Source organism: Cydia pomonella, chromosome 20 (genome assembly GCF_033807575.1).
Source record: "Cydia pomonella isolate Wapato2018A chromosome 20, ilCydPomo1, whole genome shotgun sequence".
NCBI classification, from domain to species: Eukaryota; Metazoa; Arthropoda; class Insecta; order Lepidoptera; family Tortricidae; genus Cydia; species Cydia pomonella.
In genome coordinates, this window is record NC_084722.1 from 489,265 (window position 1) to 510,052 (window position 20,788).

General features: G+C 38.8%; 2 protein-coding genes across 4 annotated transcripts in view; one reads left to right on the top strand and one right to left on the bottom strand.

Moving 5' to 3' along the window:
- Positions 1-20,788, bottom strand: part of LOC133529080 (calcium/calmodulin-dependent protein kinase kinase 2) — a 305,137-nt gene that overhangs the window by 16,055 nt on the left and 268,294 nt on the right. For both annotated transcript variants that reach the window (XM_061866700.1, XM_061866701.1), the window contains 3 exons: positions 2,823-3,015; positions 1,466-1,519; positions 844-1,014 (listed from right to left, as the gene is read on the bottom strand). In XM_061866700.1, coding sequence (XP_061722684.1) covers positions 844-1,014; positions 1,466-1,519; positions 2,823-3,015 — 418 coding nt within the window. The remainder of the gene's footprint in view (positions 1-843; positions 1,015-1,465; positions 1,520-2,822; positions 3,016-20,788) is intronic.
- LOC133528935 (uncharacterized protein K02A2.6-like) lies at positions 15,370-19,910 on the top strand. Of its 2 annotated transcripts, none has more exons than XM_061866445.1 (2): positions 15,370-16,376; positions 19,799-19,910. In XM_061866445.1, the coding sequence occupies exons 1-2, from the start codon at positions 15,553-15,555 to the stop codon at positions 19,809-19,811; spliced, it is 837 nt and encodes a 278-aa protein (XP_061722429.1). In that variant the 5' UTR covers positions 15,370-15,552; the 3' UTR covers positions 19,812-19,910. The 2 variants fall into 2 exon arrangements, with proteins under 2 accessions (XP_061722429.1, XP_061722430.1); XM_061866446.1 differs by lacking the exon at positions 15,370-16,376 and adding an exon at positions 17,984-18,605.

Below are 20,788 nucleotides of genomic sequence, written 5' to 3' on the forward strand. Positions count from 1 at the left end.
AAATAAGATAGTCGAGCCTTATTTATTAAACAGAAAGATTTCGAAGAATGAAAATATGTCAAAAGAATTATCCGCTACTTCAATATATTTTGTAAAGTATTTTTCAAACTCGATAGATGCGCTGACAGGTGTCATTTCAATTCAATTTATAAATTATATACAGATGACACCTGTCACGTTACACATCAAGTTTGAAAAATAATATAATAAAATATCTCTTTCGCACAAAATGAATTGATCTGACAGCGTGTCAGATTGACTTAGTGAAAGGCAAGTTAAATGTTTAACGTACTTTGCCCGCACACTGTTATTTCATACTGATTTAAGGGACATATAAATGTTTTATTTAAAACAAAATAGGATTGATAAATATTATATTGGATAATAATTTTGATTGCAGAGGAACGCTCACTGCGAGACAATGACAAATACTTACAACTTAGTAACAGTAAAGAGAATTGATTGTAATAGAGAGGTGAAGTATATAAAAACAATACTTACCTTAACCAGTTTAACGACATAAATAAATAAATAAATATAAATAAATAACTAATATCTCGGGACATCTTTGCAGCGGGTCCGGTGCTGCGCTGGACCCGAGTGGCGGATACGTCATATTTAAGACTCACAAATGCTTACTTTAAGACTTGTCATACTTAGCTAAACATACCTCAACCAATTTCACAACATTAGGATGGTCCAACTTCTTCAGCGTCGCTATTTCTCGATAAACCCGCTGCAGTGGGTCCGGCACTGGGCTGGACCCGAAGTGGCACATACGTCATATCTAAGACTCACAAATGTTTACTTTAAGACTTGACATACTTAATTAGGTAAACATACCTCAACCAATTTCACAACATTAGGATGGTCCAACTTCTTCAGTGTCGCTATTTCGCGATAAACCCGCTGCAGTGGGTCCGGTGGCGGGCCGGGCCCGGGGCGACGCGGCGGCGCACGCCCAAAGAGGCCCGCGCGTCGCATCAGCTTGCGCTTTGAGAGGATTTTCATCGCCTGAAATAGACTTGCAAAGTTAAGTCGGAATAAGCCACGTTCTGTGTTATTTGATGATACTTTGTATAGAGCGTATCTAAAATGAAGCCTAATTATAGGTCAATGATGAATGATGATCGAAAGAGACCGTGTATAAAATTATACATACTTAATTACAGTACTTTCGTAACCAAGATTACTATAAAATGACGTAACTTTATATGAAGACGTTTAAAAGCCTATAATATTAGAGCGTTTTCACATTATTAGATCTAATATCGGATAACAAAAGTAAAATTTGATTTTTATATGAATTAATTCTTTGTTTAAACGTTTATTGTTTAAAAGATAACAAAAAAAAACATGATGCCGTTTCGCACTCTCTAGTTGCCATTCTCCAAAGATCATTCGACATCGGATATCGGATCGGACGATGTGAAAACGGTTTTAGTATGTGTGTTCTCCTACTTACGTAATGCGTGTCGTCCTCCTCGCTGTAAGCCAACTTCACGATCCCATACGACCCCTGTAATACCAACACACTGTGAGATGTATATGTATGACAGTATTTTTATGATATAGGTGGTAAACAAGCAGACGAATCGGCTGATAGTAATCATAATGGCAGCAAGGGCGTAGGCAGCCTATGAACGAGGGGGGGCAAGTTGATATCACCGGAGGCCTGGGGGGGGGATCAGGTGCCGCAGAGGGGCATACATTTTATGTAAACTTTGAGCTCTAGCCCCTGCCTGTACCTGCCTACGCCCATGACCATCAGGCTCGTAGACAGACACTTGCACTACCAGAAGAGTTGCAAGTACGCCGTCCTTTAAAATGGGAGTACGTTCTTTTCTTAGTGATTTGAAAGTCGTATCCGCCCGGAAACTAAATCCGAACGGAAACGCATAATTGATTTAATTTTAATTCGATTGAATCCGGCTCGCTTTTCCAATTGTCTCTGGTTTTGTTTATTCGCTCACCTTAATTAATATAGGGGGCCTAGCCAAAATGACAATCGTATATCGACAAAAGTCAAATAAAAAGTAATAGACCGCGGGCCAGGAGCATATATCGTCAATTTGTCAGTCATTGGGTCATCGCCCCCCGGCTGATACTTTGTCAGTTGATAGTTTAGATGCTGTTTTAAATAAAAACAACCGTCAGCCGGTTGTATCGCAGTGGAAAAACTAGAGTTATTCACATAAACATGTAAAAATACGCGCCTTACCCACTTTATGCCCGCGAAGTATGGGTAATGTGTAAATTGCGCAATCCGTTTATTTGAAACGCCTGATGGAATGCTACATGCAAAGTTTCATGATTTTGTTTTACTATCATAAAAAGGTAAAGCGCTTATTTTTTACATGTTCATGCGACCAGCTCACGTTCTTACTACTGCGATAGAACCGGCTGACTATTTTTTTAAACTGACATTAGCATCTGAACTATCATCTGACAATGAATATAGCCTGGGAGGCGATTGGTCACGGAAATCTGTTCCTGGCTCGCGTTCTATAAAAATGTTGCGGGACAGACGCTACGAAAAGTCACGTGACAATTCCCATACATTATTTATGGCGTTTTCTATCAACGATTGTCATCTTGGCTAGGCCTCCAGACCAGATGTATCTGATGTTTCGTCAGTGGTAGTTAGTATTACAGACCTGTCCGAGGGTTCGAGTAGCTGGTATTAATTGAGCTGCCCATATCTCGATGCTTGAGCAAGGGAAACCCTGCAAGATTATCTTGTTGCACGCCGCACAGGCGGAGATCTTTCTGTGCGTTTTGCATCTGTACGATAGAAAAGACGTAGCTTAAAAAAAGTTTACCTGTCCAATGGGTTCAAGCAGCCGGTACTGATTGAGCTGGACATATCCCGGAGCCTGAGCAAGGGAAACTCTTCGAGATTCCCTTGGCGCGCGCCGCACACGCGGTGATCCTCCCGCCCCGCATTCTGCGCTCTTTGCCGCGTGAGACCGGAGCAGGTTCTGTCGGTCGCCACTGGCGGGGAATGTTGATAGTCTGTGGACAAGAAGTTGGGTGATGAATATTGGCTGGGACGCTACTGAATAACTTACAAGGAAAGGTACCCAACTGTCCGGTTCCGATTTGGTTTATATTTATATATGTTATAGAGTATTCTAAAATAACAGACGCGTATTTTTTTTCAGCTGCCTCATTATTTTTTCTGCTCTCAAACATATACTCAAACCAACAAATAAAGTTGCTTGAGCATCACTTTCTATAGGAGTTAGAAGATTAAGTATTTTTTTAAGTACTTTGGAGGACAATTTCTCCCAATAGGTTGAGTTTGGGCAGCTAAAAAAATACGTGTCTGTTATTTTAGACTACTCTATAATATATGGAAATATGAATTAAATCGGAACCGGACAGTTGGGTACTTTTCCTTGTTAGTTTTTAATGTGGAGCTTAATTTAAGACTAACGGGAGCTAGTCTCAAGACTAGCTAAAATAAAGCTTGTGAATGTTTAAATACCTAGCTTCTGATGTTGTTTCCTCTCTGTATTGTTTTTATCGAGGTATGCAATAAAAAGTATTTGTATTGTACCTACTATAAAAATAACTAAAAGTTACTCTTCCAAGAAGGTCAATCCAAAACTGGTAAACAGGTATTTAGTAAAATAACAAATGCTAAAATATACTTCACACTACTTAAGCGACATGGTTTGTATAGATGTATTAAAATTATTCAATGTTCGTTTCTAGAAGTCAGATACTAGGGGAGACCGGGTATGGTTGTCACAATGGCCACAATAAACCACTAACGATCATAAAAGTTAATCGATTCATTCATTACGTAAAGAAGGCCTCTTGTGATCTTTCCAACTTATTCGTTCGTTTAGTTATTTATTATAGCTTTGACACCGAAGATAACCGTCTCACTAGCCTAGACATAAAACGCCAGTTACGAAAGAGTAGAGACCTAAGCCCTCCTACGTGTACACGTTCAACGCAGCTGGCCAACTTTATTGTCACGCGTGCAATAGAGTATTTAAGAGCAAGTTCGGCCTGGCCAGCCACATTAGGGCTCATGCTAAACAACGTCCATAATGTGTTTATTTAGGGTCGCCGTCATCGAAAACGATGAGGAGGACTATATTATTATATTATAGCTGCTGTGACAGCCAACCCCTGAGACAACTATGTCCTGCCTCCCCTATTACTTTTTCGGTGTTTTTATTAACATATCTAATACGTATAAATAATACAAAACATTTTCAAAGTCAAGCCAATAACACATCATCAAACAATTCACGTACTAAAAAAGTTAGTCGTATAAAATGCCTAAATCCCAAAAGAAACTTATCGCATAAAGCCTATAATAAAACTTTTATCCCTCGCCCTGAATTCCTAAACTTGCCAAAGTAGGATCTTTATCTACGACCTGTCTGCGGTTACGTAAAATAGGCCAATTTGAACGTACATTGACATGACAATGATATTTGAATCATGTTATTTAGTTATCGTGCATCTCGCTCGCGCCAATACATGTACTGACAAGTACTAGCGAAATGCACAACAGCTAACATGATTCAGCGCCGAAATTTTGTGTCATAAATATCGTTAAAGAGCCTCGTTACTGTGAAGGTTTGGAACCTTCACAGCCTTTTTGTAGATAACTGGCCTAGATAAGTGGAAATCCGTGGTCTCTGGAAATAAACGACTTGCATTTATTTATTATCCAAAAATCTAAGAACGCTTAATGGGAGCTCTCTCTTCTGGGGGCCGATTTATTAATTTCGACCACTCGATTTCGTGTATTTTGTTCAATAATATCTCCACTATTAGGCATTTAAATTCTCCTAACGGAATTGAAAACGAGTGGTCAATACCACTCGATTCCCAATTTCTATCGCTCGTTTAAAAAAAATAGCATTTCGCCGTTTTCCACAGATTTTCGAGTGACGAAATCGAGCGCTCGAAATTCAAAAATCGGTCCCCAGATCTGTGAGTAGGGTTTACAATCCGGACCCGAAATAAAAAGATAAAAAGATAAAAAAAATGTTTATTGCACAAGAAAGGACACAGAAAAAGTATACAGCGGTTGTTTTTAAGAGTTGGTGCATAACTAGATTGACAACAGAGTTTCCAGGAGTCCCCGCACTAGGCTAGGCCTGTATCGCGGGAGACCAGAAGTACATATAAATGTCATGCAAGTCAACGAAAAACGAAAATTTATTTTTATATAATAAATATGACATTCAGGTTTATACCTAAGTTGATATGCAGTTTTCAGTTTTTAACTATTTATCTAATGCTTCATTCTTTATAACTTCGGTTCTATACTAATCTTAAAAATGAAATGAAATGAAAATGAAATGTATGAAATTATCTGGATCCGGATTCGCGGATCTTCCCATATATTTCAGATCCATCATGTAACCGTGAGTCGGTGAGGCGATTTGGCCGGTGGGAGCGACAGTGCTGGCAGGGACAGGTCTATAGGATAGCCGCAAATAGCATGAAGGAGGGTTGTCACAAACAAGGAGAATTTATCCAATGTTGTAAATCTAAACGAAATCATCGCGCTGAAAAGAAAAAAAAACCGGCCAAGTGCGAATCCGACTCGCCCACAGAGGGTTCCATACTTTTAGTATTTATTGTTATAGTGGCAACAGAAATATATCATCTGTAAATAAAATAATTGTCTACCTATCACGGTTCATGCGATACAGCCTGGTGACAGACTGACAGGGGAGTCTTAGTAATAGGGTCCCGTTTTACGTACGGAACCCTAAAAATGTATTGAGAAAAGTAATATGATAATCATTATTCATTCATAATAAGGAGTTTCAATTGGTATATTAACATAAAAAACCATTTCGTTACAGCCTAGCAAAGATGGCAATCGTTTGCGCCGTAGCCCGCGAAACGATAATGTCTCTCTGTCGCACTAATATAGTAGTGTGATAAGGAGACATTAGCGTTTCGTTCGTCGCGAAGTCGTTCTGTAGACGAAGTTTGTTGCACTAACCACTCAGTTATGGAGTTACATATTTGTTTGAAATACATACGTAACAGTACATTACGATACAAGTGAGAAAAATAGGAAATTCGCAACGATTGGCGATAAATTAAATAACCGGCAAAGAGCATGTCGGGCCACGCTCAGTGTAGGGTTCTGTAGTTACTCTTCCGTCACAATAAGCTAAACTGGAGCTTAAAGTATAGTAAATTGTTAACCAAGGGATGAAACGGTACCTTTTACCCGAGTAAAACAAATAGACAAATTTGCATAATCAGTACCTAATTAAAGTTAGTCTTTTTACTATGAAGGGAAAACTTTTTGCGATAACTCAAAAACAGCTAAACTGATCATGTCCGCTATAGTTTTCATTTAATGTCTTTCTTAAGCTCTACTTCCACGATTTTTTTCATATTTTTTGGACCTATGGTTCAAAAGTTAGAGGGGGGGGGGGCACATTTTTTTTTCTTTCGGAGCGATTATTTCCGAATATATTCACTTTATCAAAAAATGTTTCTTGAAAACCCCTATTAGTTTTGAAAGATCTTTCCAACGATACCCCACACTCTAGGGTTGAAGCGAAAAATAAAATTCACCCCCACTTTACGTGTAGGGGGCTTTATTGATTTATATATCCATGCCAAATTTCAGCTTTCTAGCACTAACGACCACGGAGCAAAGCCTCGGACAGACAGACAGACAGACAGACAGACAGACAGACAGACAGACAGACAGACAGACAGACAGACAGACAGACAGACAGACAGACGGACATGGCGAAACTATAAGGGTTCCGGTTTATGCCATTTGGCTACGGAACCCTAAAAACGACCGAATGTAGTATTATAAATCGACACGAGTTGCGAATTACTTATTCGCACATGTATCGTACAACGTTTTACAGTACCAGGCCATGTGGCCTTTACATGTTCGTCATAAGTCGCGTAATGTACTAATTATCGCACTAGCGCGGTAAAAAAGCACAATATGTACTGTATAATATATACCACAAACAAGAGATCTAGAGAGGCTTTTTAAAGTTGAATGCCTTGTTGAGATCTACAAGCCAAAAGCCGTAGCAGCGCAGCAGCTACGCCGTAGACTTCCCGTAGAATGATTATTCTTCGTAGCATCTTGGTCGTATTCGGACAATGCTTATAATATATCACAGCGTTACGATGCCGATCTGTCAAGGCCAGTCCAGACGGGAACCAATTTTCGCCAGTCCGATTAGATTGTCGGATCAAATCAGGAGGTGCGGACGCGAACGCCAATTTGGTTCGTCGATTTCAAACGCCGATTATGACGGATATCATTAATAAAATGCAGGTGCGGATGCAAGAATACCAATAATTTGCGAAGCTAGTATTCGTGTTTGGGGGCACTACTAGGTACTACGAGTAGTATAATAAATTATCGTAATGTATAATAAAAAGATTATATCATGCAATAAGTTTTTAGCAAAACAAATATTTTTGGTAGAAGCTTAATCGCTGACTGTACGCGACTACTCTGATTTTTTTTAGTTTTACTTACATGTATCACCATCCTAAGTATTCATTTTGTATTTTAACTTTAATAAAGCGTTTTATTTTTTGTTATTTTGGCTACGGAACCCTAAATCGAAGTCATAAAAACTAAAATGTATAGTCATATTACTTTGGAGCATGGCGAATAGGAGCCCCTGATGGATTAATACAAAATAAAGGGTAAACGGAAACTAAGCTTGATGCCATTCACGGACAGATTACGCGATGCCACTCTTTTTAGTCGGCCTGTCCGTGACACGAAGCGAATCAATTCACGAAGGAAATAAATTAAATGGTATAAGTAAAGCAGTTAGAAATACGGAAATACAGCTTTGAGACTAGAAACGATTCATGCGATCATTTTTAACCGACTTCAAGATATCAAAAGGAGGAGGTTATCAATTCGGTGTGTATGTTTTTTTTAATGTTTGTTACTCCATAACTCCGTCATTGCTGAACCGATTTTCAAAATTATTTTTTTGCTTGAATCTATATAATTATTTTTTTGCTTGAATCTATATTTACTGGACCAGCTATACGCAAAGGTCGCTAAGCGAACTACGCATCCAATACAACAATGCCTTCAGAGCACTGTTGCGGTTGCCTCGCTGGTGCAGCGCGTCCGGGATGTTCGCGGATGCGCGCGTGGACGGGTTCCAGGCCATCATGCGCGCGCTGCGCGGCCGCGCTGCGGCGCCTGCGGGGCAGCCGCAACAGTCTCCTGGCAATTATAGCTGACAGGCTTGAGAGTCAGCTTCTTGTGCACTGGACCAGGGTACACTCAGTGGTAGCTACATACACATAACTCTCATGAGTGTATGTAGTTATTACTAGTGTATGTGCCTGGCTCCAGTTTAAACCCTAAAATATTGTAAGTTTAAACCCTAAAATATTGTAAGTTTAATTTATTTCAATAATAATTTAATATAATTTTTAGAGTAAGTCGTACTAACACTATATGGACCAAGGTCTGAAATAAATGATTTTTATTTTATTTTATTTATTAATTTATATATATATATACAGATTGCACGATTGGTCTCGTTTTTGTCAAAACTCAGTTCTGATGATGGGATCCATGAGGAATCGAGGGAACTCTTCAAATGTGAAAGGCATACATATAGTGATTTTTGTATTTTAAAAAGTGACATTTGATGAAGTGGAACTGCTGACGATGATCAGAATGGAACTCTTCAACGACGCATAGTACACGTTTGGCGATTTGGCCTCTTCGCTGTGTTTGTTAAATAAATTAGATTTTCCAGACAAACTTTTGTCAAGTTCGAGTTCTGACGATGGGGTCCATGAGGAATCGAGGGAACTCTTCAAATATGAAAGGCATATAAAATAATCTGAAAGGCCTCTACGAAAAACTTTATAAAATGTATAAAATATTACCCGTGACTCAAAGAGTACAATATGTGATAGCTATAGATAATTACTATTCCATTTTGAACCATTTGGCGTCAAACTTCTAGGTCCACGGGGTCCCAGCGCAACACAAGTTTTTTGCAGAAATCGCGAAGCGTCTGGTGGCCGAAGAGCTGGCTGCTTCCTCGCACAACGTATCAGTATTGCGATACAACGGGGAAATGCCGACAGCATCCTTGGTACAATGCCTCAAGGACCTATTTTAGCTTTAAGCTAGTTATAGTAATCCCCTGTATATATCCATTATGTATATTATTTTAATATTAAAACAAATTGCACCCGTCAAACCGGTGTATGATGATGATGACCAAAAGCAGTTGGTAACTAGGTTCTCGTAAGTACCGTATCTGATACAATTTCCAAATAAATGCTCAGTCTTGTACAACATTAAGTTGTTAAGTACCGTTGTCGGACCTCGAATTACCGTTTCATGTCAGAATATTAAATGGGAAATTAAGCAAATGAAAATGTAAATATAATGGACGACAACTCATTTAGGACCTAACTACGCTGTTTTGGGTATTATAAGTATATTAGTATTCCTCAGGCTTTCATTTATATTATTGCTATATATACGGAGGATTACTAGAACTAGCTTAAATCTAAAATAGGCCTTTGAGGCATTGTACAGGATGCTGGCGGCATTTTCTCATTGTATCGCAATACTGATACATTGTGCGACGAAACCGCCAGCTCTTCGGTCACCAGTTACGTTAACCAGACGCTTCGCGATTTCTGCAAAAAACTCGTTCGCGAAATTCGCCTCTTTCGCACAAACGTAGATAATCCATACGCTAACATGCTTCTTTTTATGACTTTGTCCATATGATTAAATAAGTGTAATTTATATAAAATAAACTTATGCACTTAACTCGACTGTTATTTTTAATTTTTAATTATTAATTTTGTACAGAGGGTTCTTTTTGTAATAATAGTGACTTATATGTTTTTTTTAAGTTTTATAGGATAGGATATAGACTTAGGGTAATATCTAATTGACATATGCTAGAAAATAGACAATACTTACAAGTAAGATTTGTTTAAAACTTCAATTGTATTTGCCGTTCCGTCGACTGGAACGGCTTAATTCGACCAAGTTTTAATCACATTTTATTCGTTTGCTTTATAAAAACTATGTTTATTTTTTAAACTATAAACCTGGAATATTATGCTGAAGCGATCGGCATTAAAATAAAAGTGATTTGGTAAGATTTAGTTAGTGGAAAACTTTTTCCCCAGAAATTGAAATTTCATCAAAAATTTGTTAGTCTAGTTCCCTCTTAATATTACTTTTAAAGACCTATCGAAAGATGTGGCGCATGTTTATTTTACTGGTTTTTTTTTTTTACATACATACACTTCTAGTTACATATAGTAAACCCCTATAATGGAACAGGCACCAGTAATGAAATGGTATAGACAAATCCTGTAAAACAAGTATTTACCATCAGATTTTAATCGCTGGCAACATTTTACTATAAACAAGAGCCAAAGAGCTGCTTAAGTTTAATTTTTCATTGATATTTGTTAGTTTGAAAATGAATGGCGCAATACATTCCATAACTGGAGCAAAAAAACACAGTATTAATTGGTTAATAATATTGGAACCAATAGCAGAAGCTTTCATTAAATACATAGATAACATAAAGGATGAATTGGACGTTCAACTTTTAAAGCGTAAAGCGGTGGAAACTTTACAGGTGTCGGTCTAATATCAAAAACACTCCAAATTTTCTCTTAAATGTTCCATGATTGGTGCCGATAACATATATGAAGTGCCCCCTTAAATATATATTTTTCTAAATTTTAACTTCTAAACTCACAAAACCTACGTTTTAAGTTTTGTCAAAATATGTCAAATAGTTTCCGTGATTCCGAGTAAAGTGTCTGTGACATACAGATAGACAGATGGGCATGACGAAACTATAAGGGTTTTCCAAAAAAACAGTCGTAACGACGACCGAAAATGGTTGTATCGGCTGCAGAATGGCTTGTAGATGCTCGTCAATCGCTAACATGATCATCAAGGTCGCATCAAAACCAGTATACGTACCTCTAGTGTAAGTTTATTCGATAACGAGACGTGACGTATGCGTTTGCGTTAAGTCTCATTTTGTATGAGATTTTGAGTTTCCAAAACGTCCCGCTTGGCGCACTGTTTCTAAATCCCATCCAAAATGAGACTTAACGCAAACGCGTACGTCACGTCACGCTATCGAATAAATTTACACTAGGGGTTCAGTTCAACACCATACGAATAGTTAGAATTGAGCTTCATGTACACACAAAGTTTAAACTTTAAAATGAGCAATTGAGTGAAGTAAGCATGCAGTATTCAGGCTATTCAGCCACGCCTAACTTCACTGCTGCCGAGAATTGCTTTGCTCAGACTTCAGTAGCTACATTGTGTTGTTCTATTTAAACTGCTTTAAGCTTTGAACGACTTTCAAAGCTTCTAGAAGTTGTTGTATACTTTGATTTCCTTTATTCAATTCAATCATTTATCTCAGAGAAATAAGGCCGAACATATAAAGAATCAATAATGTACACTTAATGATATCGAATATACCATATGTTCTTGTGAATAAACTTTTATTCATGTTATTTGTTAGTAATAAAATGAAATATCGACCGACCAACTTGATTTGTGTTTATTGACCGAGGGAGTTCAAAGTGCGAGCGAAGCGTCTATATAGGTTTCAATATGGTAAATAGTTATTTGTTTTCCGAGTTGTTGTTTAACGAAAGATCCCAAAATTGAACCACGAGCGTAGCTAGGAATCATGAGTGCTGTGAGGGTTTCAAGCAAGCATACGGCCCGCCTGATGGTAAGCAGTCTCCGTAGCCTATGCACACCTGCAACTCCAGAGGAGTTACATGCGCGTTACCGACCCTAATACCCTTTCTGGTTGAGCTTTGGCAACCTTACTCACCGGCTGGAAGACAACACTAAGGAATGAATGAATTTAGGTACAATAGCAGGTACAACTGCATATGACGAAATAGTTCCACTGAACACTACCTTTACAGGTGTATACAAGTACACTAGTAGTTTACAAGTGTATACTATGAGTAGGGTCTAGTGTTATTTCTGTAAGGTGGAGGTACTGCCCAGTTGAGCTCTGCTCTAGATCTGGAATGACATCCACTCGCTGTGCCCTACCAAATAAAGCCAGATGACATTCACAATGCCCATACCTCTCTTTTGGACGTAGTTTAAGGACGTACCCGGGTCCAGCCGGGTATAAGCTCATATCGCCGAAACGACCGTATAAGCGCGTAAAAATACGCTAGTCTGTAACCGGCCTAAGAAAGCCTTTTTATATAATTAAAATAACCAAAGAGTTTCAAGAAATAGCCTAAAAATAAAACTCGAGTGAAACCTTTCTTTTTAAAGTACAAATTGTGAAACAAAACCTTTAAAAAAAATGCTACCAAACCGTTACCCTGTTATTTTTAAAAACCTTGGAAGTTCCGACTTGGACTTAAATTGAAATAATTGACTTGGAAACTCACAGAAAGAACGAGAATAGGCTGTATCCCAGTCAATTTAGGGATCGCTAGTGTGGCGGATTGGAAAAAAAATGTATACTAGCAAAATTTAAAATGTAATTACATCATGGTTTTATTATGAAATATGAAACAGAATCTAACACAATTGTCATGTAATTATGTAAGTCACTACGGAAGGTGGAGATAAGGAACAAAATCTCTATGTACCAAAAAGTGTAATCAACTTTTTTTAAATAGGTGGCGCTACAATACCTAGAGTACTTAAACAAAAAAATCTAATCATAGACAGCGCAATTCACTCCGTCAATAACACCTAGGTTCTTAGCTACTCTAGCGCTACTCTGGAGAGATTTGGAACTATTATTTATAGCTGACAACTGGACACTTTTGCAACAGTTCTACCATAAGAGATGCCACTCCTCTTAATTCCACACTCCATATAAGTCACTTTATTGTACATAAACAAGTTTACACAAAATAGAAATATCAAAGTAAATGATGTAAGTATATGTACAAACGCAACGATTCGAAGAATGATTAAGACACGTTTAAGATCTTGGGAAGATCTTTAAAAGATTGATATCTAAACGACATGTCAAAATTGACGTTTATTTCGATTCCGCTGTGATCCCAATAAGATCTATTTACGATATTTCTAACGTCAAAATGACATCGGTTTTCCGAATCGAGCTGCTTCTGTCAATTATAAGACATACAAACGATATTTAAATGAGAACTTATCTAAACCAGAACTTAACGTTATCGTATTGAATTCTTCGAATCGGGTCGAATGGCGAACTTACTAGCATAGAGCATATAGGGTAAAGGCACCTATTACCGTGGTAGTTAAGGAACTTTTCAAAAGAGATCCAAAAATTAAGGGTATCAATGCTGTCTAACAGCCGGGAATTTTTTTTTTCATCAGAGCATTTAATGAACTTTCCGTTTCACACGTTTTTGGATTCATTTTGGGTTATTATATGTATTAAAATATTTTTTGAAGCCAAAATGACCAAATCTTCTATTACCGTGGCAAGGGACAGGCTGTGATTCTATTATCGCGAATTGAGCTTTCATTACCGAGGGTACAATTGGGATGATTTTTCTGCACTCGTTAACAGAAACCAAACTCAAAATTCGAAACCTAATACCGAGGGTTAAAACAATAATAACGACGTGGATTCTGTATATTAAGTTGAATAATGACACAAAAATAAAAAATAAAACTATAGGAGTATGTTTAAAAACAAGAGATATATTCGAAGAGATTATAATTACACTTTGGCACAATCAAATACTATTAAATAGTTAGCTTACCAAGTACCCACGAGTACCTGTATAACAAGTTATAAGTTGAATGTTTTACATGTAAAACAACAAAAATTATTGTTAGTAAAGTTTTACTAAGGACGTATATGACAAATAGGCCTGCCTGTTATTAAATAAAGTAATTTTTAAATGCTATAAAGATTGATAAGAGTTTGTCTTACTGACGTAATTAGCTGCACAAAAAAAACAAGTAAGTAACATTTTCTCATAAGGCACAGCGTAAATTATAGTCGAAATTTTATAAGCTGGACGTTTACCACCTGAGTGAAAGTTTACCACAGTGAAATGGTAAACGTCCACATTATAAAATTTGGACTATATATAAAAACATGAAAATTTTTAATTCTAATATTTTTGATAAGGTAATTAAGTTAAATAAAGTCTCTCACATATTATGTGTTATAATTTACCCGTTTATAACTAACAAATCACAGTACTTTTCTTATTGCTGATTCTTATAGCTAAAAAAAATCATGTCTGAGATTTTGGACTACTGTATAAATAAAATTATATAAAAAAAAAACTAATCGGAATTGTCCGGCAGTTGGGTACCCTTCCTTGTCTGTCAGAGTAATAACTGAATCAGAAAACAGAAGAATTTAAATCTGATAATGATAACTGAAGTCTAAATTTTATCAACGAAATCTGTACTTGCGGTACCCTAAATGCGATATTTCAATACAATACCAAATAGTCACTCGGTAATAGATAACTCTTTATGAGCCTATTACCGACCCATTCGATATTTCTCTGGGTCGGTAATAGATTTCTATACATTCTATTACCGAGGGTAATCTGATCATACCATCGGTAATAGGCTTAATTTGGAGTTTAATTAAACCTAATTCCGACCCATAAAAAGAATAAAACACAGATGTTTTTTCAAATCAAATCAAACACGTATATTACAAGCTTCATGTAAAGACAAAATCACATAACTGGCAAGTAAATTTTAGGTTTTAACTCAAAATAAAAAAAAGTTGACAGATTAAGGGTTCCCATAGAAACAAGGAAATCGGTACTGAAGTATTTGTTAAAAATTAAGGGTTAGTTGAATACTTTCCATACCACGGAAATAGCTCTTTAATAGCGTGAATAGATCAAGATTGGAATAAATAAAAGAAATTATAAAATTGATAATTTGTACCTAAACTAAAGAGTAAATAACAAAACTACCACTTTTTCTATTAACGTGGCATACCACGGAATTACTTACCACAGAAGTAATTGGCGCCTATCACCGCTGTATTTTATTTTCAATTTTAAACGTATTTCCCGGTCAAAAACTAAGTTAAAAGTAATTCAAAATCGTGTAGAAAACAATACACAACCTCTTAAAAGGCATTGCACTAGTTTATTTGCCATAACTATTACGTAAAACACTAAGTAAGATTAGAGTGCACTTACCTGTGGAGTCACGCGTCTGTATGGAACAACCGGTTCTTGTGCCGCCGTCGCACAAACTGACGAATCGCGAGTTTTTTGTTACACTCACACAAATGCACACTAATGGGCACGATAGACCAATGAATGAGCTTGTTTTGTGTATGCTTTATTTCTTAGAGAATAGATCTGTTTGCTTGCAAAATTGTGGTGTATTTGCATGTGTGCGTCCGCGCGCACACAGGCGCGGCTACTTGTAATGTACAAAAACCAGTAATAAACGAGCATCTATCAGATCCGGTTGTTTCACTAAAGTACTTGTAGATACCTCACTGGCGACGATCCGTGACTTACCCGCGTGTGTATTTAAAATAATTGTTATTTATAATGGCTACTACTTTTATCGGAAATTTAAGTCATTTTGACCATAACACCCAAGAATGGGAAATTTTCAGTAGTCGTTTGAAGCAGTTCATTGTTTTAAACCAAATAAAAGATGAGATGAGACAGGCAGTGCTACTGACACATCTGCATGACGATACATACCGGCTGTTGAAGAACCTTGTGTACCCGAGTAAGGTAGAAGAGGTCGGGTACGACGAGTTGTTGAGGGTGCTCGACGGTCATTTTACTCCGAAGAGGTGTACCTTCGCTGATAAGACCAAATTCTACGAGGCTATGCGTGACGTGGGGGAGAGTGTCGAGAAGTGGGCGGCTAGGATCAGAGGACTCGCCGTACACTGCGAGTTTGGAAACTCGCTGGACATGCTGCTGCGGGACAAGTTCGTGCTGGGGCTACGCGCCGGCAAGGAGCGCGAGCGACTCTTCGAGCAGGACGCCACCACGCTCACGCTGGCGAAGGCGATGGAGCTGGCACAGCAGACGGAGTGCGCGCAGAAGGCACGCGCCGATGCAGTGGCCGTGGCCGTGAAGCAGGAGCCGGTGTACCGGGCGGGCGCGCAGCCGTCCGCCGGCCGCCGGGACCCCGAGGCGAGGACCTGCTCGGTGTGCGGTATGAGGAGCCACGACGAGAGTAGGTGCCGATATAAGTCCTACCGGTGCCAACTGTGTGGTGAAAAGGGACACCTCAAGAAAGTGTGTACTTCCAAGAAGCAGTCCAAGAGTCGTGTGAACAATGTTGAAGCGACAGAGTTCTCGGCAGAAGGTGGGGACTGCGAAAATTGCAAGGAGTGTAAACTTCTAAGTTTAAGGTACGTTAATTATAAACCAATATTACTTAATGTATCTATTAATAACCTTGAATTGAACATGGAACTGGACTCGGGCTCCGGTGCTACCATTATTAACGATAAATTATACAGGAAAATATTCCCTAATGTATCATTATATAAAAGTGATTTAAAAATGTGTCTATACAATTATCATCAAATAACGCCAATAGGTTTTTTCGTTGCGAAAGTAAAGTTTATGTTAAAAGACCGATTTTTGAAAATTTATGTTATAGAAAACGGCGGTCCGCCATTATTGGGCCGTGATTTTATGGCGAAGTTTAATTTGTCATTCACTCTAGATAACAAATTTGTTACAGATTTAAAAATTAATCAGAGCTCGAGTGAGGTAACAAGGTTGTTAGAACAATTTAGGAGTTTATTCGAAGAAGGGTTGGGCAAATTTAATAAGTTCAAAGTACACTTGCAATTGAAAGAGAACGTTAAACCTAAGTTTTTCAAACCGCGGTCAGTTCCGTTCGCTCTAAAAAAACGGGTAGAGGAAGAAATCGACCGGCTGGTAGATTTAGGTATACTCGTACCGGTTAATTTTTCTGAATACGCAACGCCTATTGTGCCTGTTTTGAAGGAAAATGGCAAGGTCAAAATTGCAGGCGATTTCTCTGTCACGTTAAATAAAGACATGGTTATCGATAAGTATCCGATGCCGCGTATAGAGGAGGTGTTTGCTAAACTAGGCGGTGGTGAAAGTTACACAAAACTAGACCTTAGCAACGCGTACAATCAGTTCGTTTTGTCTGATAGCTCTCAGGCGCTTACGACCATTAGCACTACAAAAGGTCTTTACAAATATACTAGGCTAGTTTATGGTCTCGCCAACGGCCCGGCTATTTTTCAACGCGCTATGGAGTCACTGTTGGTAGGCATTGACGGAGTCAGCTGTTGGTTGGACGACGTGTGTGTGACGGGACCGACGAACGAGATTCATTTGGCGCGATTGCGAGAGGTTTTGACTAGGTTTAGTGATGCAGGTTTAAAGTTACAGAAAGAGAAATGTGTTTTCTTAGGTAGTAGTGTTACTTATTTAGGCTACGTTATTAATAAAAACGGCTTACGAACGTCTCAAAAAAAGGTGGAAGCTATTCATAAGGCACCAAGGCCGACTAATGTAACGGAGGTAAAGAGTTTTTTAGGACTCGTAAATTATTACCGTAGTTTCATTCCGAACGCATCGAACATGTTAAGTCCGTTACACGAACTACTGCGCGCGGAGGCAAAATGGGAGTGGGGACGTTCACAGGAGGAGGCGTTTCAGGCAGTCAAAAGGGAGTTAGGCTCTGAGCGCGTGTTGGCTCATTTTGACCCGGAGGCTCAGCCAGTGCTCAGTGTGGATGCAGGACCTGGGGGGTTAGGTGCCCTTCTGGCACAACGCGACCCGGCAACCGGTGCCGAGCTCCCACTCGCGTTCGCCTCGCGCTCGCTCAACGCTAGCGAGAGGAACTACAGTCAACTTCAGAAAGAAGCCGCGGCAATCATTTTTGGTGTTAAAAAGTTCCACCAGTATCTATATGGCAGGCAAGATCCGTTCATTTTAAAACCGACCATAGGCCTTTGTTGTCCATTTTCGGCAAAAATAGCGGCATTCCTGTCATGACCGCTTCCCGGCTACAGCGATATGCAATTATTTTATCAGCGTATAATTATAAGGTTCAGTATATAAGCAGTGCAAATAATCTCGTAGCTGATTATTTTTCTCGTGCGCCGTTGCCTAACATGAACAATGATGAACATAACGAAGATTATGATGACGTGTCTTATTTAAACTTTTTAGACGACAGTGTGACTCCCGTGACAGCTGATAAAATAAGACAAGCTACCGGAAATGACCCTACACTAAAAAAAGTTTTTAGGTATATGAGTCTCGGTTGGCCGCGAAAGATAAGCTGTGCATCTATTGTACCTTATTTTAGATGCAAAGCCGACTTACAAATAGATCATGGTATTCTTTTCCGTGGCCACAGGGTGGTTATTCCGACAATATTTCGAGATCAGCTGTTACGTGAATTACACACCGGACATTTAGGTATTGTCAAGACGAAAAGCATCGCGCGCGGTAAGATGTGGTGGCCTAACATTGATGGCGATATCGAGCGCTGGATCGGCTCATGCGCCGCCTGCGTGGCCGTGCGCGCCGCCCCTCCCCGCGCCGCTCCCGCGCCTTGGCCGCGTCCTCCGTCTGCCTGGTACCGGGTACATATCGATTACATGTCTATTCATCAGAAAGTTTACCTAATTGTCATTGACGCATATAGCAAATGGTTAGAGTGTCTTTTGATGGACAAAGGTACTACTACTCGAGCGCTGATATGTAAACTTAAGGAAATATTTTCCAGATTTGGCGTACCGAATGTCATTGTATCCGACAATGATATTAAAATTAATTCGGCCGAATTTAATTCTTTTTGTGCAATGAATGGCATTCGTTACGTCACTTCTCCAGTTTATCACGCGGCCAGCAATGGTCAGGCCGAGAATTCTGTGAAAACATGTAAAAAGATGATTAAATGTATAGATAAAACAGATAAGTCAAAAGTTGAGGATAAACTGATGGGCTTATTATTCGAGTACCGTAATACTCCCCATTGTTCTACGGGCCAAACTCCAGCGAGTTTGATGATGGGCCGTAATTTAAGATCACGGCTAGATCTTGTGATACCAGATGTTAATAAAACTAAAGACAATATTGACAAATGTGTTATAGACAATTGTAGAAAATTCAATATCGGGGATCAAGTATGGGTTAAATGGTTTACTGAAAAAAAAGAGATTTGGGTTTTAGGCACTATTCAAAATAAAATTGGTAACCGAATGTTTTTGATTTATGTGCATACTAAAAATACTGTATGTAGACGCCACGTAGATCAAATGCTTATGTATACAGGTGGTGAATTTGACGTTATTAATGAAACCGAGGATGCCGGGGCTGACGAGGACTCGTGGTCGCCACCGCTCGAGCCGCCGCCAGCTCCGGCTGGTTCCGCGCCCCCGGCGGCGTGCGTGAACCCTCCGCCATCCTCCCTCCGGGCTGACAGTCCTCTACAGGCGGATGTTCAGCCGCGTGACGTAGTGAGCGATGAGTACGATACTGGGCTTTCCGGGGAGGAGGAGGAAGTAGAGGAGCGTGAGGGGTCGCGCGCGCCGGCCGCGGTGGTTCCGGAGGCCGCGGAGGCCGCGGTCGCACCTGCCGCGGAGGTGGCGCCCGCGCCCGCCGACGCACGGTTGCCGCCGCCGCTTCCGACAATTACTAGACCGAATTTAAGGCCTAGAGATAAAAATATTAGTTACAAGTGTTAATGTTATTATGTGGTTTAGTTATGTGTGTGTTAGTTATTATACACCTTATGTAGTGTTAAGTACTGATGTATTGTTTATTCTATTGGCAGGTCTTACAATTAACGGTGGAGAAATGTGGTGTATTTGCATGTGTGCGTCCGCGCGCACACAGGCGCGGCTACTTGTAATGTACAAAAACCAGTAATAAACGAGCATCTATCAGATCCGGTTGTTTCACTAAAGTACTTGTAGATACCTCAAAAATGCGTATTTGTAAACACCGCGGTGTTAGACGTCGATTTTGATACCCGCGTTAATAGGCGCCGTTACCCTAACTTGCGAGCGAGAGGCTGTCTACGGGCATGAATACGTACGTGTACGTTATGATTTAACTAGAATTTTAATACTTACAAACATGTTTTGTCGGCACTTGTTAACATAATTGTCTGATGAAATATTTCTTTATCTAGTACTTGAAATTTTTTGTCGGGTTCACGTTTTACTAATTATTGTGGCAAAAATATCGTTATACTCAATAATAATAATAATATTTTATTTTATTGTATTGTTGCGTTATTGTAATTTAATGGGTTAATTTAATACCTGAATAAATAACATTTTTATTATTATTTTATTATTTCCTTTATTCATTTCTTTTCTCAGGCTAGGATTTTTATAATATGGATATAAAAGTAAAATATAAAAACACTAAATATATAAAATATATCCCAATATTAACAAAGAATAATAAATAAATAAATAATAAATATCATAGGTCACAAATATGTTTAATATAGGTTTAAACAATCAGGCTTTTATTGTTTAATGGTGAATGGTTAGATATGAGGTTTTCGGAAGTTATATAATATAATGATATCATTTGTTATTTATCAGTCGCATATTTTCATGAAAGCATCGTGAGGAAACCGGACTATTCCCAAAAGGCCTAGTTTACCCTCTGGGTTGGAAGGTCAGACGGCAGTCGCTTTCGTAAAAACTAGGCCTACGTCAATTCTTGCGGTTAGTTGTCAAGCGAACCTCAAGTACCCATGAGTCGTGGCAAAAAGCCGGGAAAACGCAAGGAAGATGATGTTAAATGA